This window comes from Phaenicophaeus curvirostris, unplaced genomic scaffold (genome assembly GCF_032191515.1).
Source record: "Phaenicophaeus curvirostris isolate KB17595 unplaced genomic scaffold, BPBGC_Pcur_1.0 scaffold_44, whole genome shotgun sequence".
In the NCBI taxonomy this organism is placed as follows: domain Eukaryota; kingdom Metazoa; phylum Chordata; class Aves; order Cuculiformes; family Cuculidae; genus Phaenicophaeus; species Phaenicophaeus curvirostris.
This window is the reverse complement of record NW_027206667.1, coordinates 341925-367119: the sequence shown is the minus strand read 5'-3', so window position 1 is coordinate 367119 and position 25195 is coordinate 341925. Positions and strand designations below refer to the sequence as shown.

Below are 25195 nucleotides of genomic sequence, written 5' to 3'. Positions count from 1 at the left end.
AGCCCCGGCCCAGAGCACCCTGAGGAGCAGACAGACGGACGGCCGCGCGCCCGCGCCTCTGCCTGGAGACGAGTGATGCTGCCCAGCTGCGCTGCGCACTGGGCCGCGCTGGGACTGCCAGTGGCGCCACTGGGCAGCACTGGGGCAGAGTGCGGCTGGCTCGGGGGTGCCGGCACCTCTGCCTTCTGTGCCGGGAGCACCATGGGGGCTGCTGGCGTGCTGGGAGCTGGGGCCGTGCTGGTGGCACTGGTGGCGCTGGGAGCCCACGGGGCTGCCGGCGAGGAGAGCCGAGGTGAGCTCAGCCCCACGGCGTGGGGAGGTGCTGGGCGCTGCCGGGGGGCCGGAGCCCAAGCCCGGCTTGGGGGGCCGCGAGGGCGAGCCAGGGGGAGAGGGGGTGGGATGGGGAAAGGGGGTCCCCGGGCATGAGCCTGGGGAAGGGATGGATCTGGAGGGAAGGGATGGAGCTAGGGGGAAGGGATGGATCCAGAGGGAAGGGATGGATCCGGAGGGAAGGGATGGAGCTAGGGGGAAGGGATGGAGTTAGGGGGAAGGGATGGAGTTAGGGAGAAGGGATGGAGCTAGAGGGAAGGGATGGAGATAGGGAGAAGGGGTAGAGCTAGAGGGAAGGTATGAACCTAGGTTTTGGGAGTGGATCCAGAGGGAAGGGATGGATTTGAAAGGGAGTCCCCGGGCATCATCCCACCCGCCCCATCGCTGGGCGCTGGAGGGGGAAGGGGCAGCGGCTCCTCACCCCAGCTCTGCACCAACAGGATTCTTCCAGGCCTATTTTAAATCCGAGTGCTACTTCACCAACGGCACCGAGTGGGTGAGGTTAGTGCAGAGACACATCTACAACCGGGAGCAGTTCATGCATTTCGACAGCGATGTGGGGGTCTTCGTGGCCGACACCCCCCTGGGCGAGCCCCAAGCCAAATGCTTGAACAGCCAGGAGAACATCCTGGAGACCATGCGGGGTGAGGTGGACAGGTTCTGCCGACACAACTACGAGGCGTATTCCTCTTTCACCGTGGATCGTCGAGGTGAGCGCGTGGCAGCCCCTCTCCGGGGGTCGGGCACGAGCCAAGCCCCCGGGCGCAGGAGGGCAGCGCGTGTCCGTGCCGCGCTCGCGCAGAGCCCCCGCGCCCTTCCCCGAGGCCCCCAGCCCCACCACGGCCGCGGCTGGACGGGACCCCCAGGGCTCCTCCAGTCCAGCTCCCGGCCCTGCCCACATCCCAGTCTCCAGCCCAAACCTCCCCTGGCCCAGCCGCAGGGGGTTCCTCTCATCCCATCGCTTGTTCCTGGCGAGAAGAGACCGACCCGCTGGACGAGGACGGGGCTGGGTGGTGGCCACAGGGGTTCAGCTTGGACAGCAGCACAACTTTCTTCCCCAGAAGGGCTCTCAGGCCCTGGAACGGCTGCGCAGGGAGGTGGTGGAGTCCCCATCCCTGGAGGGGTTCCCAGATGAAGTGCTCGGAGATCTGGGTTAGCAGTGGCCGCGTCCAGTTGGCCTTGAGGGTCTCCAAAGTCCTTCCCAACCTAGTGATTCAATATTTCCTGGTCTCTCGAACCTGGAGAGCTCGTACTGGTTGGGTTTGAAGGTCTCCAAAGTCCTTCCTAACCTAGCGATTCAATATTTTCTGGTTACTCTTTGCTGAAAAGCTTCTCCAGGCTGAGCTTGAGGGTTTCCAAGGTCTTTCCCCACATTGTGATTTGATGGTTTCTCGCCCCTGGAGAGCTCAAGTTGGCCTTGAGGATCTCCAAGCTCTTTCCCAACCTCACGATTCAATGCTTTCTGATTCCTCGTACATGGAGAGCTCCAACTGGGCTTCAGGGTCTCCAAGGTCTTTCCCAAATTAGTGATTCAATGCTTTCCAGTCCCTCTAACCTGGAGTGCTTTGGTTGGCCTTGAGGGTCTCTAAGGTCCTTCCCAGCCTCGCCATTCCATGCTTTCTCGCCCCTGGAGAGCTCCGGCTGGTCTTGAGGGTGTCGGAGCCCTCTCCCAGCAGCGCCTCTGTGCTCTCTGCCTCCCGGCCTGCCCCGCGAGCCCCCGGCCCCCTGTCTGGGGAGCAGAGGGCGAGCCCTGGTCCAGGCTGGGTGGCCCCTGGGCTCTGGCAGCCCCGGGGCAGCTCTCTGGCGCTCTCCCCCAGTGCAGCCCCAGGTGGAAATCCACCCCGTGCAGTCGGGCTCCCTGCCCCAGCCCGACAGGCTGGTTTGTGCCGTGACGGATTTCTACCCCGCCGAGATCGAGGTGAAGTGGTTCAAGAACGGGCACGAGGAGGTGGAGGGCGTGGTGTCCACGGACGTGATGCAGAACGGAGACTGGACCTACCAGGTGCTGGTGATGCTGGAAAGCATCCCGCAGCGCGGGGACACCTACACGTGCCAGGTGGAGCACGCCAGCCTGCAGCGCCCCGTCACCCAGGCGTGGGGTAAGAGCCTGGGCTGGGGGCAGGGGGAGTGGGACGGGGCCCCCCGAGCCCTGAGCCCCTGCTCTCGGCCCCGCAGAGCTGCAGGCGGACGGCGCCAGGAGCAAGATGCTGACGGGGGTGGGGGGCTTGGTGCTGGGCTTCGTCTTCCTGGCGCTGGGGCTCGTCCTCTACGGCCGCAACAAGGTCAGCGGGGGACAGGGGGCAGGGGTTTGGGGGTCATAGGGGTCTGGAGAGTCATTGTGGTCTGGGGGTCAATGGGGTCTGGGGGTTCATTGGGTTCTGGGGGGACCTGGGACTTCGGGGGTCTTTGGGATCTGGTGGGATCTGGGGGTTTGAGGCGTCTGGGGTTTGGTGGGGATGTGGGGATTGGGGGACCTTTGAGTTCTTGGGGCTCACTGGGTTTTGGGGGCATCTGGGGCTTTTGGGGTTCATTGAGGTCTGGGGGATCATTGGGTTCTGGGGGGACCTGGGATTTGAGAGGGGGTCTTTGGGGTATGGGAGTGCTGGGGTTTGGGGGTTCATTGGGGTCTTGGGGGTTATTGGGGTCTGCGAGGACCTGGAGTTTGGAGGATCATTGTGGTCTGGGGATGTCATTAGGGTCTTGGGGGGATCTGGGGTTTTGGGGAGTCATTGGAGTCTGGGGGCGTCATTAGGGTCTGTGGGGACCTGGGTCTTTGGGGAGTCATTAGGGTCTGGGAGATCACTGGGTCCTGGGGAGGCCTGGGGCTTTGGGGGGGGGGGTCATTGTGATCTGGGGTTCTCTTTGGTTTTGGGGTCCCTGGAGTCTGGGGGTCCCTAGGGTTTAAGGGATCTGGGACGTTGGGTGTTTCTAGGGTTTCGGGATCCTTGGGGTTTGGTGGGACTTGGGTATCCTCCAGGTTTGCGGGCACATGGGGTTTGGGGGATCCCTGGGGTTTGAGTCCCCGAGTCCCTGGGGTTTGGGAAGGTCCCTCAGGTGTCTGGGGGTTCCAGGACCTCGAGAGATCCCAAGGGCTTGTGGAGACCTAGGGACTGGGGGTCCATGAGGTCGGGGGGTATCTGGGGTTTGAGGGGTTCCTGGTGTTTGGGGGCACTTGGGGTTTGGGGGTCTCTGGATTGTGGTGGTTCCCTGGGGTTTGGGGTCCCTGCCCCCCTCATCTCCTCCCTTTCCCCCCCAGAGCTCCTGAAGGAACCTCAGCTCCTGCACAGCCGCTCCAGCGCCGTCCGTGCCCCCCAGTCCCCCGACCCCCACCTGCCCCACTGCGGGCTCCCCCCAGCCCCCCCGCTGCTGCCTCGATGCTTGATAAACACTGAGAGCTGCACTGGGGGCTTCACTGCAACCTCGCTGGGGACACTGGGAGGCACTGGGAGGCAGATGGGCAGACTGGGAGGCACTGGGATCCAGCTGTGGGTGCAGCTCACGTCTCCCCCTCCCCTCTCCCAACTGGACGACAGTCCCTCTCGTCCCATCCCTTGTTCCTTGGGAGAAGAGACCAGCACCCACCTCGCTCCAACCTCCTCCCCGCCAGCTGCACAGAGCGACGAGGTCTCCCCTCAGCTCCTCTTCTCCACACCAAAGCCCCCTCAGATCCCTCAAACCCTTCCCGGCCTCTCCACACCCCTCCCAGCTCCGGTCCCTTCTCCGCACTCTCTCCAGCCCCTCCAGGTCCCTCTTGGAACCAGGGAACATTGGAATGGGTTGGGTTGGAAAAGTCCTTCCAGATCCAATCCGACTCTTGACCCGAGGTCACTCCCAAACCACGTCCCTTCCCAGGGTCTCCATCCCCTTCTCCGGACGCTCTCCAGCCCCTCCAGGTCCCTCTTGGAGTGAGGAGCCCAAAACTGACCCCAGGGTTCAAGGTGCGGCCTCCCCAGGGGACGATTCCATCCCTGTGCCTGCTGGACACCCCATGGTGACCCCAGCCAGGATGCTGGTGGCCACCTGGGCCTCCGGGGCCACTGCTGGATCCTGTTGGGCCGCTGTCGACCAGCGCCCCAGGGCCTTTTCCTACCAGAAGGGATGGGAATGAAGGAGGGGAGGCCCTGGCCCAGGAAGCCAGAGAAACCCGGGCTGCCCCATCCCTGGAGGGGTTCAGGCTGGAGGAGCTTTGGAGCCCCTGATCCAGTGGGAGTTGTCCCTGCCCATGGCCGGGGGAGGATCGGGATGGGCTTGGAGGTCCCTTCCAACCCAATCCATCCCATGCTGGGAGTTCTGGGAAGCCAGCATCCCTCACCCAGCCTGGGCACCGCGGGGCCATCATCTCCATCAGCCGTGGGCAGCGAGACCAGAGCTGGGACTGAAGAGATTTCCCATCTATAAATTTTCCAACATTCTTTTCCTTCCCAAGGACTGATTTTCGTGTTATTATCGTAGAGTCATAGAGTCACAGAATCATAGAATGGTTTGGGTTGGCGGAGACCTTAAAGCTCATCCAGTCGCAGCCCTCTGGCCCTGGGCAGGGACACCTCCCACTGGATCAGGGGCTTCAATCCCCCATCCAACCTGGCCTTGAACCCCTCCAGGGATGGGGCAGATGCAACCTTCCAGGGCAACCTGTTCCAGGACCTCCCCATCCTCATGGTGAAGAGATTTGTCGTTATGTCCAGTCAAACTCTGCCCCTCTCCAGTTTATCCCCATTGTCCCTTGTCCTGTCACCCCAAGCCTCTGTGAACAGCCCCTCCCCAGCTCTCTTGGAGCCCCTTCCCAGAGCACTGGAAGCTACTCTAAGGTCTCCTCGGAGCCTTCTCTTCTCCAGGCTGAACAACCCCAACTCTCTCAGCCTGTGAAAGATAACAAAAAATCCTTCTATAAATATAAAAATAATAAAAGGAGGACTAGGGAGACCATACAGTCCCTATTGGACGCAGAAGGAGCAATAGTTGCAGTTGGAGGCCAGTGACAAGTGGTGTCCCCAGGGCTCAGTGCTGGGTCCAGCCCTGTTCAATGTCTTTATCAATGACCTGGATGAAGGCATCGAGTGCACCCTGAGCAAGTTTGCGGACGACACTAAGCTGGGTGGAAGTGTCGATCTGCTGGAGGGTCGGGAGGCTCCAAAGGGATCTGAACAGGCTGGACCGCTGGGCTGAGTCCAATGGGATGAGGTTTAACAAGGCCAAATGCCGGGTCCTGCACTTGGGGCACAACAACCCTGAGCAGCTCCAGACTAGGAGAAGTCTGTCTAGAAAGCTGCCTGGAGGAGAGGGACCTGGGGGTGTCCGTTGAACATGAGCCGACTGAATATGAGCCAGCAGTGGCCCAGGTGGCCAAGAAGGCCAATGGCATCTTGGCTTGGATCAGACACGGCGTGGCCAGCAGGTCCAGGGAGGTTCTTCTCCCTCTGGACTCGGCCCTGGTGAGACCGCTCCTCGAATCCTGTGTTCAGTTCTGGGCCCCTCACCACAAGAAGGATGTTGAGGCTCTGGAGCGAGTCCAGAGAAGAGCAACAAAGCTGGTGAGGGGGCTGGAGAACAACAGGAACGGCTGAGAGAGCTGGGGGTGTTTATCCTGGAGAAGAGGAAGCTGAGGGGAGACCTCATTGCTCTCTCCAACTACCTGAAAGGAGGTTGTGGAGAGGAAGGAGCTGGGCTCTTCTCCCAAGGGACAGGGGACAGGACAAGAGGGAACGGCCTCAAGCTCGGCCAGGGGAGGTTCAGGCTGGACATTAGGAAAAAATTCTTCACGGAAAGGGTCATTGGGCACTGGCAGAGGCTGCCCAGGGAGGGGGTTGAGTCCCCTTCCCTGGAGGGGTTTAAGGGACGGGTGGACGAGGTGCTAAGGGACATGGGTTAGTATTTGATAGGAATGGTTGGACTGGATGATCCGGTGGGTCTCTTCCAACCTGGTTATTCTATGATTCTAGGATTCTATCCCTCTGGACCTTGAACTCCACCAGTGCCCGATCCCTGCAGCCCAGGCTGCCGCCGATCCTAATGTCGCTGGTGAGTTCGCTCGTATTGGTGACCACCAGGTCTAGTTTTGCATCTCCTCGGGTGGGGGTCTCTACCAGCTGCGCTAAGAAGTTACCCTCAATGCACTCCAGGAGTCTCCTGGATTGCCCCCAGCTTGCCGGGATACTTTTCCAGCAGATGTCGGGGTGGTTGAAATCCCAGAGCAGGATCACAGAATCCCAGAATCACTAGGTAGAAAGGACCCTCTGGATCACCGAGTCCATGATGACCCTTTCCATGAGATGCTTTTCCCTAATGTCCAGCCTGAAGGGATGGACCCAGAGGAAACGGATGGACCCAGAGGGAAGGGCTGAACCTAGAGGGAAGGGCTGGATCAAGAGGGAGGGGATGGAGCCAGGGGGAAGTGACAGACCTAGAGGGAAGGAATGGAGCTAGGGGGAAGAGATGGACCTGGAGGGAAGAGATAGAACTAGGGGGAAAGGATGGATCCAGGGGGAAGGGATGGATCTGGAGAGAATGGATTCTCCTGGAGGGAAGTGTTGGATACAGAGAGAAGGGATGGAACCAGAGGGAAGGGATGGACCTAGAGGGATGAGATGGAGCTAGGATGAAGGGACGGAGCTAGTGGGAAGGGTGGGTTCGTAGGGAAGAGATGGATCCAGAGGGAAGGGATGGATCCAGAGGGAAGGGATGAACCTAGAGGGAAGGGATGGAGGTAGGGGAAAGGGATGGAGCTAGGGGGAAGGGTGGAGTCAGAGGGAAGGGATGAACCTAGAGGGAAGGATGGACCTAGAGGGAAATGAGAAGATGGGAGGAAAGAGATGGAACCTGATGCAAGTGTTAGACCCAGAGGGAAGGCTTGGATCCAGACAGGATGGATTGAATGAGACGGAATGATAGAATCACCAGGGTTGAAAAGGCCTCTTGGATCATCGACTCCAACCATTCCTGTCAGCCACTAAACCTCAGCACCTCGTCCACCCATCCCTTAAACACCTCCAGGAAACTCAACCCCCTCCCTGGGCAGCCTGTTCCAGTGCCCAATGACCCTTTCCATGAAAAAAATTTCCTGACATCCAGCCTGAATGGATGGCCCCAAAGGGAAGGGATGGACCCAGAGGGAAGGGAAGGATCCAAAGGGAAGAGAAGGATCCAAAGGGAAGTTATGGATCCAGAGGGATTGAAAGGGAAGTTATGGATTCAGAGGGAATTATAGAATCTAGAAGGGAGAGATGGACCCAGAGGGAAGTGGAAGATCCCAGCGTTCCAGCCTGTTCAGATCCCTTTGGAGACTCAAAACCCCCCAGGAGATCAACAGCTCCTCCCAGCTTAGTGTCCTCTGCAAAGTCGCTGAGGGTGTCCTGGATGCCTTCATCCAGGTCATTGATAAAGACGTTGAAAAGGGAAGGGATGGATCCAGAAGGAAGGGATGGAGCTAGGGGGAAGGGATGGAGACAGGGGTAAGGGATGGAGCTAGAGGGAAGGGATGGATCCAGAGGGAAGTGATGGAGTCAGGGGGAAGTGACAAACCTAGAGGGAAGGGATGGAGTTAGGGGGAAGGTATGGGGTTAGGGGGAGGGGATGGAGCTAGGAGGCAAGGATGGACTAAGAGGGAAGAGATGGAGCTAGAGGGAGGGGATGGACCTGGAGGGAAGGGATGGATCCGGAGGGAAGGGATGGAGATAGAGGGAAGAGGTGGACCTGGAGGGAAGAGATAGAACTGGGGGGAAGGGATGGATCTGGAGAGAATGAATTGTCCTAGAGGGAAGTGTTGGATGCAGAGAGAAGGGATGGAACCAGAAGGAAGAGATGGACCTACAGGGATGAGATGGAGCTCGGGGGAAGGGATGGAGCTAGGGGGAAGGGATTGGCCTAGAGGGAAGGGAAGGATCTGAGGAAAGGGATGTGTCCAGAGGAAGTAGATGGACCCAGAGAGAAGGAACGGATTGAAAGGGAAGGGATGGATTGAAAAGGAAGGAATGGATTGAAAGGGAAGGGATGGATCCAGAGGGAATTAAAGGATCTAGGAGGGAGAGATGGAAACAGAGGGAAGTGGTGGATCCCAGCAGTCCAGCCTGTTCAGATCCTTTTGGAGACTCAAAACCCTCCAGTAGATGGACAGCTCCTCTCAGCTTAGTGTCCTCTGCAAACTTGCTGAGAGTGCATTCGATGGCTTCATCCAGGTCATTGATAAGATGTTGAAAAGGGAAGAGTTGGATCCAGAGAGAAGGGATGGAACTAGAGAGAAGGGATGGACCCAGAGGGAAGGGATGGACCCAGAAGGAAGGGATGGATCCAGAGGGAAGGGATGGACCCAGAGGGCAGGGATGGATCCAGAGGGGAGGGATGGATGCAGAGGGAAGGGATGGATCCAGGGGGAAGGGATGGACCCAGAGGGAAGGGATGGATCCAGGGGGAAGAGATGGATCCAGACGGAAGGGATGGAGCTATAGGGAAAGGAGGGAGCCAGAGAGAAGGGATGGATCCAGAGAGAAGGGATGGAGCTATAGGGAAAGGAGGGAGCCAGAGAGAAGGGATGGATCCAGAGAGAAGGGATGGATCCAGAGGGCAGTGGTGGATCCAGAGGGAAGGAGTGGACCTAGAGGGCAGGGATGAATCCAGAGGGAAGGGATGGAGCCAGAGGGAAGGGATGGAGCCAGAGAGCAGTGGTGCATCCAGGGGAAGAGATGCCCCCAGAGGAGAAGGACGGGGCATCTGGGGCAGGAGAAGCTCTCCAAGCTGTGGGCCAATGGCAGGGAGCCCCGAGGGCGCCTCAGCTGTTCCCAGGCAGAGCCCCGGCCCAGAGCACCCTGAGGAGCAGACAGACGGACGGCCGCGCGCCCGCGCCTCTGCCTGGAGACGAGTGATGCTGCCCAGCTGCGCTGCGCACTGGGCCGCGCTGGGACTGCCAGTGGCGCCACTGGGCAGCACTGGGGCAGAGTGCGGCTGGCTCGGGGGTGCCGGCACCTCTGCCTTCTGTGCCGGGAGCACCATGGGGGCTGCTGGCGTGCTGGGAGCTGGGGCCGTGCTGGTGGCACTGGTGGCGCTGGGAGCCCACGGGGCTGCCGGCGAGGAGAGCCGAGGTGAGCTCAGCCCCACGGCGTGGGGAGGTGCTGGGCGCTGCCGGGGGGCCGGAGCCCAACCCCGGCTTGGGGGGCCGCGAGGGTGAGCCAGGGGGAGAGGGGGTGGCATGGGGAAAGGGGGTCCTCGGGCATGAGCCTGCGGAAGGGGTGGATCCAGAGGGAAGGGACGGAGCTAGAAGGAAGGGATGGAGATGGGGGTAGGGATGGAGACAGGTGGTAGGGATGGAGGTAGAGGGAAGGGAAGGAGCTAGAAGGAAGGGCTGGATCCAGAGGGAAGGGATGGAGCCAGGGGGAAGTGACAGACCTAGAGGGAAGGAAGGGAGCTAGGGGGAAGAGATGGAGTTAGGGGGAAAGGATGGAACTAGGAGGCAGGGATGGACTAAGAGGGAAGAGATGGAGCTAGAGGGAGGGGATGGACCTGGAGGGAAGGGAAGGATCAAGAGGGAAGGGATGGATTGAAAGTGAAGCTATGGATCCAGAGGGAATTACAGGATCTAGAGGGGAGAGATTGACCCCAAAGGAAGTGGTGGATCCCAGCGTTCCAGCCTGTTCAGATCTCTTTGGAGACTCAAAATCCACCAGGAGGTTGGCAGCTCCTCCCAGCTTAGTGTCCTCTGCAAAGTCGCTGAGGGTGCCCTGGATGCCTTCATCCTGGTCATTGATAAAGATGTTGAAAAGGGAAGGGATGGATCCAGAGGGAAGGGATGGATCCAGAGGGAAGGGATGAACCTAGAAGGAAGGGATGGACCTAGAGGGAAATGATAAGATGGGAGGAAAGAGATGGGCCCCGATGCAAGTGTTAGACCCAGAGGGAAGGCTTGGATCCAGACAGGATGGATTGAATGAGACGGAATGATAGAGTCACCAGGTTGGAAGAGGCCTCTTGGATCATCGACTCCAACCATTCCTGTTGGCCACTAAACCTCAGCACCTCATCCACCCATCCCTTAAACACCTCCAGGAAACTCAACGCCCTCCCTGGGCAGCCTGTTCCAGTGCCCAATGACCCTTTCCATGAAAAAATGGATGGCTCAAAAGGGAAGGGATGGACCCACAGGGAAGGGATGGATCCAGAGGGAAGGGATGGATCCAGAGGGATTGAAAGGGAAACTATGGATTCAGAGGGAATTATAGATTCTAGAATGGAGAGATGGATCCAGAGGGAAGTGGTGGATCCCAGCCTTCCAGCCTGTTCAGATCCCTCTGGAGACTCAAAACCCACCAGGAGATCGACAGCTCCTCCCAGCTTAGTGTCCTCTGCAAACTTGCTGAGGGTGCCCTGGATGCCTTCATCCAGGTCATTGATAAAGATGTTGAAAAGGGAAGGGATGGATCCAGAGGGAAAGGATGGATCCAGAGGGATGGGATGGACCCAGAGGGTGGGGCTGGACCCAGAGGGAAGGGATGGACCCAGAGGGAAGGGATGGAGCTAGGGGGAAGGGATGGATCCAGAGGGAAGGGATGGATCCAGGGGGAAGGGATGGATCCAGAGGTAAGGGATGGATCCAGAGGGAAGGGATGGAGCTAGGGGGAAGGGATGGAGACAGGTGGTAGGGATGGAGCTAGAGGGAAAGGATGGAGCAAGGGGGAAGTGACAGACCTATAGGGAAGGAATGGAGCCAGGGGGAAGAGATGGAGTTCGGGGGAGGGGATGGAACTAGGAGGCAGGGATGGACTAAGAGGGAAGAGATGGAGCTAGAGGGCAGGGATGGATCCAGAGGGCAGTGGTGCATCCAGGGGAAGAGATGCCCCCAGAGGAGAAGGACGGGGCAGCTGGGGCAGGAGAAGCTCTCCAAGCAGTGGGCCAATGGCAGGGAGCCCCAAGGGCGCCTCAGCTGTTCCCAGGCAGAGCCCTGGGGGGAAGGGATGGAGTTAGGGGGAAGAGATGGGGCTAGGGGGAAGGGGTGGAGCTAGAAGGAAGGGCTGGATCCAGAGGGAAGGTGTGAACCTAGGTTTTGGGAGTGGATCCAGAGAGAAGGGATGGATTTGAAAGGGGGTCCCCACAGGCATCCTCCCGCCTCCCCCATCGCTGGGTGCTGGAGGGGGAAGGGGCAGCGGCTCCTCACCCCAGCTCTGCACCAACAGGATTCTTCCAGTACCAGTTTAAAGGCGACTGCTACTTCACCAACGGCACCGAGCGGGTGAGGTTTGTGGAGAGACACATCGACAACAGGGTACAGAACGTGCACTTCGACAGCGATGTGGGGGTCTTCGTGGCCGACACCCCCCTGGGCAAGCCTGATGCCGAATACTGGAACAGCCAGGAGGACATCCTGCAGTATAAACGGGCTGCAGTGGACACGTTCTGCCGACACAACTACGAGGCGTGGATTCCTTTCACCATTGATCGTCGAGGTGAGCGCGTGGCAGCCCCTCTCCGGGGGTCGGGCACGAGCCAAGCCCCCGGGCGCAGGAGGGCAGCGCGTGTCCGTGCCGCGCTCGCGCAGAGCCCCCGTGCCCTTCCCCGAGGCCCCCAGCCCCACCACGGCCGCGGCTGGACGGGACCCCCAGGGCTCCTCCAGTCCAGCTCCCGGCCCTGCCCACATCCCAGTCTCCAGCCCAAACCTGCCCTGGCCCAGCCGCAGGGGGTTCCTCTCATCCCATCGCTTGTTCCTGGCGAGAAGAGACCGACCCGCTGGACGAGGACGGGGCTGGGTGGTGGCCACAGGGGTTCGGCTTGGACGGCAGCACAACTTTCTTCCCCAGAAGGGCTCTCAGGCCCTGGAACGGCTGCGCAGGGAGGTGGTGGAGTCCCCACCCCTGGAGGGGTTCCCAAGCCGGGCAGATGAAGTGCTCAGAGATCTGCGTTAGCAGTGGCCGCGTCCAGTTGGCCTTGAGGGTCTCCAAAGTTCTTCCCAACCTTGCGATTCAATATTTCCTGGTCTCTCATACCTGGAGAGCTCGTACCGGTTAGGTTTAAAGGTCTCCAAGGTCCTTTCCAACCGCATGATTCAATGCTTTCTGGTACCTCTTTGCTGAAAACCTTCTCCTGGCTGAGCTTGAGGGTTTCCAAGGTCTTTCCCAACATTGTGATTCAATGGTTTCTCGCCCCTGGAGAGCTCCAGGTGGCCTTGAGGATCTCCAAGCTCTTTCCCAACCTCGCGATTCAATGCTTTCTGATTCCTCATACATGGAGAGCTCCAACTGGGCTTCAGGGTCTCCAAGGTCTTTCCCAAATTAGTGATTCAATGCTTTCCAGTCCCTCTAACCTGGAGAGCTCTGGTTGGCCTTGAGGGTCTCCAAGGTCTTTCCCAACCTAGCAATTCATTGCTTTCTGGTTCCTCATACCTGGACAGTCATTCCAGTTGGGCTCAAGGGTCTCCAAGGTCCTTCCCAGCCTCGCCATTCCATGCTTTCTCGCCCCTGGAGAGCTCCGGCTGGGCTTGAGGGTGTCGGAGCCCTCTCCCAGTAGCCCCTCTGTGCTCTCTGCCTCCCGGCCTGCCCCGCGAGCCCCCGGCCCCCTGTCTGGGGAGCAGAGGGCGAGCCCTGGTCCAGGCTGGGTGGCCCCTGGGCTCTGGCAGCCCCGGGGCAGCTCTCTGGCGCTCTCCCCCAGTGCAGCCCCAGGTGGAAATCCACCCCGTGCAGTCGGGCTCCCTGCCCCAGCCCGACAGGCTGGTTTGTGCCGTGACGGATTTCTACCCCGCCGAGATCGAGGTGAAGTGGTTCAAGAACGGGCAGGAGGAGGTGGAGGGCATGGTGTCCACGGACGTGATGCAGAACGGAGACTGGACCTACCAGGTGCTGGTGATGCTGGAAAGCATCCCGCAGCGCGGGGACACCTACACGTGCCAGGTGGAGCACGCCAGCCTGCAGCGCCCCGTCACCCAGGCGTGGGGTAAGAGCCTGGGCTGGGGGCAGGGGGAGTGGGACGGGGCCCCCCGAGCCCTGAGCCCCTGCTCTCGGCCCCGCAGAGCTGCAGGCGGACGGCGCCAGGAGCAAGATGCTGACGGGGGTGGGGGGCTTGGTGCTGGGCTTCGTCTTCCTGGCGCTGGGGCTCGTCCTCTACGGCCGCAACAAGGTCAGCGGGGGACAGGGGGCAGGGGTTTGGGGGTCATAGGGGTCTGGAGAGTCATTGTGGTCTGGGGGTCAATGGGGTCTGGGGGTTCATTGGGTTCTGGGGGGACCTGGGACTTCGGGGGTCTTTGGGATCTGGTGGGATCTGGGGGTTTGAGGCGTCTGGGGTTTGGTGGGGATGTGGGGATTGGGGGACCTTTGAGTTCTTGGGGCTCACTGGGTTTTGGGGGCATCTGGGGCTTTTGGGGTTCATTGAGGTCTGGGGGATCATTGGGTTCTGGGGGGACCTGGGATTTGAGAGGGGGTCTTTGGGGTATGGGAGTGCTGGGGTTTGGGGGTTCATTGGGGTCTTGGGGGTTATTGGGGTCTGCGAGGACCTGGAGTTTGGAGGATCATTGTGGTCTGGGGATGTCATTAGGGTCTTGGGGGGATCTGGGGTTTTGGGGAGTCATTGGAGTCTGGGGGCGTCATTAGGGTCTGTGGGGACCTGGGTCTTTGGGGAGTCATTAGGGTCTGGGAGATCACTGGGTCCTGGGGAGGCCTGGGGCTTTGGGGGGGGGGGTCATTGTGATCTGGGGTTCTCTTTGGTTTTGGGGTCCCTGGAGTCTGGGGGTCCCTAGGGTTTAAGGGATCTGGGACGTTGGGTGTTTCTAGGGTTTCGGGATCCTTGGGGTTTGGTGGGACTTGGGTATCCTCCAGGTTTGCGGGCACATGGGGTTTGGGGGATCCCTGGGGTTTGAGTCCCCGAGTCCCTGGGGTTTGGGAAGGTCCCTCAGGTGTCTGGGGGTTCCAGGACCTCGAGAGATCCCAAGGGCTTGTGGAGATGTAGGGACTGGGGGTCCATGAGGTCGGGGGGTATCTGGGGTTTGAGGGGTTCCTGGTGTTTGGGGGCACTTGGGGTTTGGGGGTCTCTGGATTGTGGTGGTTCCCTGGGGTTTGGGGTCCCTGCCCCCCTCATCTCCTCCCTTTCCCCCCCAGAGCTCCTGAAGGAACCTCAGCTCCTGCACAGCCGCTCCAGCGCCGTCCGTGCCCCCCAGTCCCCCGACCCCCACCTGCCCCACTGCGGGCTCCCCCCAGCCCCCCCGCTGCTGCCTCGATGCTTGATAAACACTGAGAGCTGCACTGGGGGCTTCACTGCAACCTCGCTGGGGACACTGGGAGGCACTGGGAGGGAGATGGGGAGACTGGGAGGCACTGGGAGCCGAGCTGGGCAGACTGGGGGGCACTGGGATCCAGCTGTGGGTGCAGCTCACGTCTTCCCCTCCCCTCTCCCAACTGGACGACAGTCCCTCTCGTCCCATCCCTTGTTCCTTGGGAGAAGAGACCAGCACCCATCTCGCTCCAACCTCCTCCCCGCCAGCTGCACAGAGCGACGAGGTCTCCCCTCAGCTCCTCTTCTCCACACCAAAGCCCCCTCAGACCCCTCACACCCTTCCTGGCCTCTCCACACCCCTCCCAGCTCCGGTCCATTCTCCGCACGCTCTCCAGCCCCTCCAGGTCCCTCTTGGAACCAGGGAACATTGGAATGGGTTGGGTTGGAAAAGTCCTTCCAGATCCAATCCGACTCTTGACCCGAGGTCACTCCCAAACCACGTCCCTTCCCAGGGTCTCCAACCCCTTCTCCGGACGCGCTCCAGCCCCTCCAGGTCCCTCTTGGAGTGAGGAGCCCAAAACTGACCCCAGGGTTCCAGGTGCGGCCTCCCCAGGGGACGATCCCATCCCTGTGCCTTCTGGACACCCCATGGTGACCCCAGCCAGGATGCTGGTGGCCACCTGGGCCTCCGGGGCCACTGCTGGATCCTGTTGGGCCGCTGTCGACCAGCGCCCCAGGGCCTTTTCCTACCAGAAGGGATGGGAATGAAGGAGGGGAGGCCCTGGCCCAGGAAGCCAGAGAAACCCGGGCTGCCCCATCCCTGGAGGGGTTCAGGCTGGAGGAGCTTTGGAGCCCCTGATCCAGTGGGAGTTGTCCCTGCCCATGGCCTGGGGAGGATCGGGATGGGCTTGGAGGTCCCTTCCAACCCAAACCATTCCATGATCTCCATCACCATCAGCATTAGCACCACCACGAGTCAAACTAGATGAGCTTTGAGGTCTCTCACAATCCAAACCATTCCACAATTCCATCATCTCCATCGCCATCAGCATTAGCACCACCAGGATTGGACCTGGATGGGCTTTGAGGTCCCTTCCAGCCCAACCCATCCCATGCTGGGAGTTCTGGGAAGCCAGCATCCCTCACCCAGCCTGGGCACCGCGGGGCCGTCATCTCCATCAGCCGTGGGCAGCGAGACCAGAGCTGGGACTGGAGAGATTTCCCATCTATAAATTTTCCAACATTCTTTTCCTTCCCAAGGACTGATTTTCGTGTTATTATCGTAGAGTCATAGAGTCACAGAATCATAGAATGGTTTGGGTTGGCGGAGACCTTAAAGCTCATCCAGTCGCAGCCCTCTGGCCCTGGGCAGGGACACCTCCCACTGGATCAGGGGCTCCAATCCCCCATCCAACCTGGCCTGGAACCCCTCCAGGGATGGGGCAGATGCAACCTTCCAGGGCAACCTGTTCCAGGACCTCCCCATCCTCATGGTGAAGAGATTTCTCCTTATGTCCAGTCAAACTCTGCCCCTCTCCAGTTTATCCCCATTGTCCCTTGTCCTGTCACCCCAAGCCTTTGTGAACAGCCCCTCCCCAGCTCTCTTGGAGCCCCTTCCCAGAGCACTGGAAGCTACTCTAAGGTCTCCTCGGAGCCTTCTCTTCTCCAGGCTGAACAACCCCAACTCTCTCAGCCTGTGAAAGATGACAAAAAATCCTTCTATAAATATAAAAATAATAAAAGGAGGACTAGGGAGACCATACAGTCCCTATTGGACGCAGAAGGAGCAATAGTTGCAGTTGGAGGCCAGTGACAAGTGGTGTCCCCAGGGCTCAGTGCTGGGTCCAGCCCTGTTCAATGTCTTTATCAATGACCTGGATGAAGGCATCGAGTGCGCCCTGAGCAAGTTTGCGGACGACACTAAGCTGGGTGGAAGTGTCGATCTGCTGGAGGGTCGGGAGGCTCCAAAGGGATCGGAGCAGGCTGGATCCATGGCCTGAGTCCAATGGCATGAGGTTTAACAAGGCCAAATGCCAGGTCCTGCACTTGGGGCACAACAACCCTATGCAGTGCTACAGACTAGGAGAAGTCTGTCTAGAAAGCTGCCTGGAGGAGAGGGACCTGGGGGTGTTGGTTGACAGCGACTGAACATGAGCCAGCAGTGGCCCAGGTGGCCCAGAAGGCCAATGGCATCTTGGCTTGGATCAGACACGGCGTGGCCAGCAGGTCCAGGGAGATTCTTCTCCCTCTGGACTCGGCACTGGTGAGACTGCTCCTCGAATCCTGGGGTCAGTTCTGGGCCCCTCACCACAAGAAGGATGTTGAGGCTCTGGAATGAGTCCAGAGAAGAGCAACAAAGCTGGTGAGGGGGCTGGAGAACAACAGGAGCGGCTGAGAGAGCTGGGGGTGTTTATCCTGGAGAAGAGGAGGCTGAGGGGAGACCTCATTGCTCTCTACAACTACCTGAAAGGAGGTTGTGGAGAGGAGGGAGCTGGCCTCTTCTCCCAAGTGACAGGCGACAGGACGAGAGGGAATGGCCTCAAGCTCCACCATGGGAGAATTAGGCTGGACATTAGGAAAAAATTCTTCACGGAAAGGGTCATTGGGCAGTGGCAGAGGCTGCCCAGGGAGGTGGTTGAGTCCCCTTCCCTGGAGGGGTTTAAGGCACGGGTGGACGAGGTGCTAAGGGATATGGGTTAGTATTTGATGAGAATGGTTGGACTCGATAATCCAGTGGGTCTCTTCCAACCTGGTTATTCTATGATTCGATGATTCTATCCCTCTGGACCTTGAGCTCCACCAGTGCCCGATCCCTGCAGCCCAGGCTGCCACCGATCCTAATGTCTCTGGTCAGTTCGCTCGTATTGGTGACCACCAGGTCCAGTTTTGCATCTCCTCGGGTCGGGGTCTCTATCAGCTGCGCTAAGAAGTTACCCTCAATGCACTCCAGGAGTCTCCTGGATTGCCCACAGCTTGCCGGGATACTTTTCCAGCAGATGTTGGGGTGGTTGAAGTCCCAGAGCAGGATCACAGAATAACAGAATCCCAGAATCACTAGGTAGAAAGGACCCTCTGGATCATCGAGTCCAACCATTCCCATCAATCACTAACCCATGTCCCTCAGCGCCTCGTCCACCCGTCCCTTAAACCCCTCCAGGAAGGTGACTCAACCCCCTCCCTGGGCAGCCTCTGCCAGTGCCCAATGCCCCTTTCCATGAGATGCTTTTCCCTAATGTCCAGCATGAAGGGATGGACCCAGAGGGAAGGGATGGACCCAGAGAGAAGGGATGGACCCAGAGGGAAATGATAAGATGGGAGGAAAGCCTGGAGAAGAGGAGGCTGAGGGGAGACCTCATTGCTCTATACAACTACCTGAAAGGAGGTTGTAGAGAGGAGGGTGCTGGCCTCTCCTCCCCAGTGACAGGGGACAGAACAAGAGGGAATGGCCTCAAGCTCCGCCAGGGGAGATTTAGACTGGACGTTAGGAAAAAATTCTTTACAGAAAGGGTCATTGGGCACTGGAACAGGCTGCCCAGGGAGGGGGTTGAGTCACCTTCCCTGGAGGTGTTTAAGGCACGAGTGGACAAGGTGCTGAGGGACATGGGTTAGTGATTGATGGGAATGGTTGGACTCGATGATCCGGTGGGTCTCTACCAACCTGGTTAATCTGTGATTCTGTGATTCTGTGATTCTGTGAAAGAGATGGGCCCCGGTGCAAGTGTTAGACCCAGAGGGAAGGCTTGGATCCAGACAGGATGGAGTGAATGAGACGGAATGATAGAATCACCAGGTTGGAAAAGGCCTCTTGGATCATCGACTCCAACCATTCCTGTCGGCCAGTAAACCTCAGCACCTCGTCCACCCATCCCTTAAACACCTCCAGGAAACTCAACCCCCTCCCTGGGCAGCCTATTCCAGTGCCCAATGACCCTTTCCATGAAAAAAATTTCCTGACATCCAGCCTGAATGGATGGCCCCAAAGGGAAGGGATGGACCCAGAGGGAAGGGAAGGATCCAAAGGGAAGAGAAGGATCCAAAGGGAAGTTATGGATCCAGAGGGATTGAAAGGGAAGTTATGGATTCAGAGGGAATTATAGAATCTAGAAGGGAGAGATGGACCCAGAGGGAAGTGGAAGATCCCAGCGTTCCAGCCTGTTCAGATCCCTTTGGAGACTCAAAACCCTCCAGGAGATCAACAGCTCCTCCCAGCTTAGTGTCCTCTGCAAAGTCGCTGAGGGTGTCCTGGATGCCTTCATCCAGGTCATTGATAAAGATGTTGAAAAGGGAAGGGATGGATCCAGAAGGAAGGGATGGAGCTACGGGGAAGGGATGGATCCAGAGGGAAGGGATGGTGCTAGGGGTAATGGATGGAGACAGGGGTAAGGGATGGAGCTAGAGGGAAGGGCTGGATCCAGAGGGAAGTGATGGAGTCAGGGGGAAGTGACAAACCTAGAGGGAAGGGATGGAGTTGGGGGAAGGTATGGGGTTAGGGGGAGGGGATGGAGCTAGGAGGCAAGGATGGACTAAGAGGGAAGAGATGGAGCTAGAGGGAGGGGATGGACCTGGAGGGAAGGGATGGATCCGGAGGGAAGGGATGGAGATAGAGGGAAGAGGTGGACCTGGAGGGAAGAGATAGAACTGGGGGGAAGGGATGGATCTGGAGAGAATGAATTGTCCTAGAGGGAAGTGTTGGATGCAGAGAGAAGGGATGGAACCAGAAGGAAGAGATGGACCTACAGGGATGAGATGGAGCTCGGGGGAAGGGATGGAGCTAGGGGGAAGGGATTGGCCTAGAGGGAAGGGAAGGATCTGAGGAAAGGGATGTGTCCAGAGGAAGTAGATGGACCCAGAGAGAAGGAACGGATTGAAAGGGAAGGGATGGATTGAAAAGGAAGGAATGGATTGAAAGGGAAGGGATGGATCCAGAGGGAATTAAAGGATCTAGGAGGGAGAGATGGAAACAGAGGGAAGTGGTGGATCCCAGCAGTCCAGCCTGTTCAGATCCTTTTGGAGACTCAAAACCCTCCAGTAGATGGACAGCTCCTCTCAGCTTAGTGTCCTCTGCAAACTTGCTGAGAGTGCATTCGATGGCTTCATCCAGGTCATTGATAAGATGTTGAAAAGGGAAGAGTTGGATCCAGAGAGAAGGGATGGAACTAGAGAGAAGGGATGGACCCAGAGGGAAGGGATGGACCCAGAGGGAAGGGATGGATCCAGAAGGAAGGGATGCATACAGAGGGAAGGGATGGACCCAGAGGGAAGGGATGGATCCAGAGGGCAGGGATGGATCCCGAGGGCAGTGGTGCATCCAGGGGAAGAGATGCCCCCAGAGGAGAAGGACGGGGCAGCTGGGGCAGGAGAAGCTCTCCAAGCTGTGGGCCAATGGCAGGGAGCCCCGAGGGCGCCTCAGCTGTTCCCAGGCAGAGCCCCGGCCCAGAGCACCCTGAGGAGCAGACAGACGGACGGCCGCGCGCCCGCGCCTCTGCCTGGAGACGAGTGATGCTGCCCAGCTGCGCTGCGCACTGGGCCGCGCTGGGACTGCCAGTGGCGCCACTGGGCAGCACTGGGGCAGAGTGCGGCTGGCTCGGGGGTGCCGGCACCTCTGCCTTCTGTGCCGGGAGCACCATGGGGGCTGCTGGCGTGCTGGGAGCTGGGGCCGTGCTGGTGGCACTGGTGGCGCTGGGAGCCCACGGGGCTGCCGGCGACGAGACCCGAGGTGAGCTCAGCCCCACGGCGTGGGGAGGTGCTGGGCGCTGCCGGGGGGCCGGAGCCCAAGCCCGGCTTGGGGGGCCGCGAGGGCGAGCCAGGGGGAGAGGGGGTGGCATGGGGAAAGGGGGTCCCCGGGCATGAGCCTGGGGAAGGGATGGATCCAGAGGGAAGGGATGGAGCTAGGGGTAAGGGATGGAGACAAGGGTAAGGGATGGAGCTAGAGGGAAGGGATGGATCCAGAGGGAAGGGATGGAGCTTGTGGGAAGGGATTGACCTGAAGGGAAGGGATGGAGGTAGAGGGAAGGGATGGAGCTAGAGGGAAGGACTGCATCCAGAGGAAAGGGATGGGGCCAGGGGAAGTGACAGATCTAGAGGGAATAGATGGAGCTAGAGGGAAGGGATAAACCTGGAGGGAAGGGATGGATCCAGAGGGAAGGGATGGAGCTAGGGGGAAGGGATGGAACTAGGAGGCAAGGATGGACTAAGAGGGAAGTGATGGAGTTAGAGGGAAGGGATGGACCTGGAGGGAAGAGATAGAACTAGGGGGAAAGGATGGATCCAGGGGGAAGAGATGGATCTGGAGAGAATGAATTGTCCTGGAGGGAAGTGTTGGATACAGAGAGAAGGGATGGAACCAGAGGGAAGAGATGGACCTAGAGGGATGAGATGGAGCTAGGACGAAGGGACGGAGCTAGTGGGAAGGGTGGGGTCGTAGGGAAGAGATGGATCCAGAGGCAAGGGATGGACCTAGAGGGAAGGGATGGACCTAGAGGGAAGGGATGGACCTAGAGGGAAGGGATGGACCTAGAGGGAAATGAGAAGATGGGAGGAAAGATATGGGCCCCGGTGCAAGTGTTAGACCCAGAGGGAAGGCTTGGATCCAGACAGGATGGACTGAACGAGACAGAATGATAGAATCACCAGGATGGAAAAGGCCTCTTGGATCATCGACTCCAACCATTCCTGTCGGCCACTAAACCTCAGCACCTCGTCCACCCAAGCCTTAAACACCTCCAGGAAACTCAACCCCCTCCCTGGGCAGCCTGTTCCAGTGCTCAATGACCCTTTCCATGAAAAAATTTTCCTAATATCCAGCCTGAATGGATGGACCAAAGGGAAGGGATGGACCCAGAGGGAAGGGTTGGATCCAGATTGAAGGGATGGAGCCAGAGGGAAGGGCTGGATCCAGAGGGAAGGTATGAACCTAGATTTTGGGAGTGGATCCAGAGGGAAGAAATGGATTTCAAAGGGGGTCCCCGGGCCTCCTCCCACCTGCCCCATCACTGGGCGCTGGAGGGGGAAGGGGCAGCGGCTCCTCACCCCAGCTCTGCACCAACAGGATTCTTCCAGTACCAGCATAAAGCCGACTGCTACTTCACCAACGGCACCGAGCGGGTGAGGTTTGTCCACAGACAAATCTACAACCGGGTACATTACGTGCACTTCGACAGCGATGTGGGGGTCTACGTGGCCAACACCCCCCTGGGCGAGCCTTCAGCCAAATACTTCAACAGCCAGGAGGACATCCTGGAAGATGCACGGGCTGCAGTGGACACGTTCTGCCGACACAACTACGAGGTGTATTCCTCTTTCTCCGTGGATCGTTGAGGTGAGCGTGTGGCAGCCCCTCTCCGGGGGTCGGGCACGAGCCAAGCCCCCGGGCGCAGGAGGGCAGCGCGTGTCCGTGCCGCGCTCGCGCAGAGCCCCCGCGCCCTTCCCCGAGGCCCCAAGCCCCACCACGGCCGCGGCTGGACGGGACCCCCAGGGCTCCTCCAGTCCAGCTCCCGGCCCTGCCCACATCCCAGTCTCCAGCCCAAACCTCCCCTGGCCCAGCCGCAGGGGGTTCCTCTCATCCCATCGCTTGTTCCTGGCGAGAAGAGACCCACCCGCTGGACGAGGACGGGGCTGGGTGGTGGCCACAGGGGTTCGGCTTGGACGGCAGCACAACTTTCTTCCCCAGAAGGGCTCTCAGGCCCTGGAACGGCTGCGCAGGGAGGTGGTGGAGTCCCCATCCCTGGAGGGGTTCCCAAGCCGGGCAGATGAAGTGCTCGGAGATCTGCGTTAGCAGTGGCTGCGTCCAGTTGGCCTTGAGGGTCTCCAAAGTTCTTCCCAACCTTGCGATTCAATATTTTCTGGTTCGTCTTTGCTCTAAACCTTCTCCAGGCTGAGCTTGAGGGTTTCCAAGGTCTTTCCCCACATTGTGATTCAATGGTTTTTCGCTCCTGGAGAGCTCTGGTTGGCCTTGAGGATCTCCAAGCTCTTTCCCTACCTCGCGATTCAATGCTTTCTGATTCCTCGTACATGGAGAGCTCCAACTGGGCTTCAGGGTCTCCAAGGTCTTTCCCAAATTAGTGATTCAATGCTTTCCAGTCCCTCTAACCTGGAGAGCTCTGGTTGGCCTTGAGGGTCTCCAAGGTCTTTCCCAACCTAGCGATTCATTGCTGTCTGGTTCCTCATACCTGGACAGTCATTCCAGTTGGGCTTGAGCATCTCCAAGGTCCTTCCCAGCCTCGTCATTCCATGCTTTCTCACCCCTGGAGTGCTCCGGCTGGGCTTGAGGGTGTCGGAGCCCTCTCCCAGTAGCCCCTCTGTGCTCTCTGCCTCCCGGCCTGCCCCGCGAGCCCCCGGCCCCCTGTCTGGGGAGCAGAGGGCGAGCCCTGGTCCAGGCTGGGTGGCCCCTGGGCTCTGGCAGCCCCGGGGCAGCTCTCTGGCGCTCTCCCCCAGTGCAGCCCCAGGTGGAAATCCACCCCGTGCAGTCGGGCTCCCTGCCCCAGCCCGACAGGCTGGTTTGTGCCGTGACGGATTTCTACCCCGCCGAGATCGAGGTGAAGTGGTTCAAGAACGGGCAGGAGGAGGTGGAGGGCGTGGTGTCCACGGACGTGATGCAGAACGGAGACTGGACCTACCAGGTGCTGGTGATGCTGGAAAGCATCCCGCAGCGCGGGGACACCTACACGTGCCAGGTGGAGCACGCCAGCCTGCAGCGCCCCGTCACCCAGGCGTGGGGTAAGAGCCTGGGCTGGAGGCAGGGGGAGTGGGACGGGGCCCCCCGAGCCCTGAGCCCCTGCTCTCGGCCCCGCAGAGCTGCAGGCGGACGGCGCCAGGAGCAAGATGCTGACGGGGGTGGGGGGCTTCGTGCTGGGCTTCGTCTTCCTGGCGCTGGGGCTCGTCCTCTACGGCCGCAACAAGGTCAGCGGGGGACAGGGGGACAGCGGGCTGGGGCTCAGTGGGGTCTGGGTGTCATTGGGGTCTGGGGGTCAATGGGGTCTGGGGGTTCTTTGGGTTCTGGGGAGACCTGGGACTTCGGGGGTCTTTGGGATCTGGGGCTTTGAGGGGTCTGGGGGGTCTGGGGGTTGGTGGGGATGTGGGGATTTGGGGGCCTTTGAGTTCTTGGGGCTCACTGTGTTTTGGGGGCATCTGGGGCTTTTGGGGGTCATTGAGGTCTGGGGGATCTTTGGGTTCTGTGGGGACCTGGGATTAGGGAGGGGGTCTTTGGGGTATGGGAGTCCTGGCGTTTGGGGGTTCATTGGGGTCTTGGGGGTTATTGGGGTCTGGGAGGACCTGGACTTTGGAGGATCATTGGGGTCTGGGCGGTCATTTCGTTCTGGGGGTTCATTGGGGTCTGGGGATGTCAATAGGGTCTTGGGGGGATCTGGGGTTTTGGGGGTTCGTTGGAGTCTGGGGACATCATGAGGGTCTTTGGGGACCTGGGTCTTTGGGGATTCATTAGGGTCTGGGAGATCATTGGGTCCTGGGGAGGCCTGGGGTTTGGAGGGGGGTCATTGTGATTCAGGGTTCTCTCTGGTTTTGGGGTCCCTGGAGTCTGGGGGTCCCTAGGGTTTAAGGGATCTGGGGCATTGGGTGTTTCTAGGGTTTCAGGATCCTTGGGGATTGGTGGGACTTGGGTATCCTCCAGGTTTGTGGGCACATGTGGTTTGGGGGATCCCTGGTGTTTGAGTCCCTGAGTTTCAATTCAGTCCCTGGGGTTTGGGAAGGTCCCTCAGGACTCTGGGGGTTCCAGGACCTCAAGAGATCCCAAGGGCTTGTGGAGACCTAGGGACTGGGGGTCCATGAGGTCGGGGGGTATCTGGGGTTTGAGGGGTTCCTGGTGTTTGGGGGCACTTGGGGTTTGGGGTTCTCTGGGGTCTGGAGTGTCCTTGGGGTTGGAGGGTCTCTGGGGTTTGGCGGGGGGAATGTGGGGTTCAGGGGGTCCCGGGTTTGGGTGTCCCTGGTCTTTGCAGAGTCCATAGTGTTCACGGTGCTCCCTGGAGTCTTGGGGTCCCTGGGTCTGGAGGGACCCGGGGTTTGGGAGGTCATTGGGGTCTGGGGGTGACCTGCGGTCTGGAGGGAACCTGGGGTTTGGGTGGATCTTTGCGGTCTGTGGGTGTTGTTGGTGACTGGGGTTTTGGGGTCCCTGGAGTCTGGGGGTCCCGAGGGTGTAAGGGATCTGGGGCAATGGGTGTTTCTAGGGTTTCAGGATCCTTGGGATGTACGGGGACCTGGGGTTTGCAGGGTCAATGGGGTTTGGTGGGACTTGGGGGTCTCTGGATTGTGGTGGTTCTCTGGGGTTTGGGGTCCCTGTCCCCCTCATCTCCTCCCTTTCCCCCAGAGCTCCTGAAGGAACCCCAGCTCCTGCGCAGCCGCTCCAGCGCCGTCCGCGCCCCCCAGCCCCCCGACCCCCGCCTGCCCCACTGCGGGCTCCCCCCAGCCCCCCCGCTGCTGCCTCGATGCTTGATAAACACTGAGAGCTGCACTGGGGGCTTCACTGCAACCTCGCTGGGGAGACTGGGAGGCACTGGGAGGGAGATGGGGAGACTGGGAGGCACTGGGATCCAGCTGTGGGTGCAGCTCACGTCTCCCCATCCCCTCGCCCAACTGGAGGACAGTCCCTCTCGTCCCATCCCTTGTTCCTTGGGAGAAGAGACCAGCACCCACCTCGCTCCAACCTCCTCCCCACCAGCTGCAGAGAGCGACGAGG

General features: G+C 59.6%; 3 protein-coding genes across 4 annotated transcripts; all 3 read left to right on the top strand.

Moving 5' to 3' along the window:
- Positions 1–23: 23 nt before the first annotated feature.
- Positions 24–3718, top strand: LOC138733864 (class II histocompatibility antigen, B-L beta chain-like). Its single transcript, XM_069881371.1, has 5 exons — positions 24–292; positions 771–1040; positions 2148–2429; positions 2506–2612; positions 3587–3718. Exons 1-5 carry the CDS (start codon positions 76–78, stop codon positions 3593–3595), a joined length of 885 nt encoding a protein of 294 aa, XP_069737472.1. The 5' UTR covers positions 24–75; the 3' UTR covers positions 3596–3718.
- A 5414-nt stretch (positions 3719–9132) lies between these two features.
- LOC138733898 (class II histocompatibility antigen, B-L beta chain-like) lies at positions 9133–24850 on the top strand. 2 transcript variants are annotated; one of them, XM_069881413.1, is made up of 5 exons: positions 9133–9401; positions 11487–11756; positions 12955–13236; positions 13313–13419; positions 14394–14525. In XM_069881413.1, exons 1-5 carry the CDS (start codon positions 9185–9187, stop codon positions 14400–14402), a joined length of 885 nt encoding a protein of 294 aa, XP_069737514.1. In that variant the 5' UTR covers positions 9133–9184; the 3' UTR covers positions 14403–14525. The 2 variants fall into 2 exon arrangements, with proteins under 2 accessions (XP_069737514.1, XP_069737515.1); XM_069881414.1 differs by lacking the exon at positions 14394–14525 and adding an exon at positions 24827–24850 and having other exon boundaries at positions 9155–9401.
- On the top strand, positions 19973–24842 carry LOC138733901 (HLA class II histocompatibility antigen, DR beta 5 chain-like). Its single transcript, XM_069881418.1, has 5 exons — positions 19973–20224; positions 21557–21826; positions 22942–23223; positions 23300–23406; positions 24827–24842. The coding sequence occupies exons 1-2, from the start codon at positions 20008–20010 to the stop codon at positions 21823–21825; spliced, it is 486 nt and encodes a 161-aa protein (XP_069737519.1). The 5' UTR covers positions 19973–20007; the 3' UTR covers position 21826; positions 22942–23223; positions 23300–23406; positions 24827–24842.
- Positions 24851–25195: the final 345 nt, after the last annotated feature.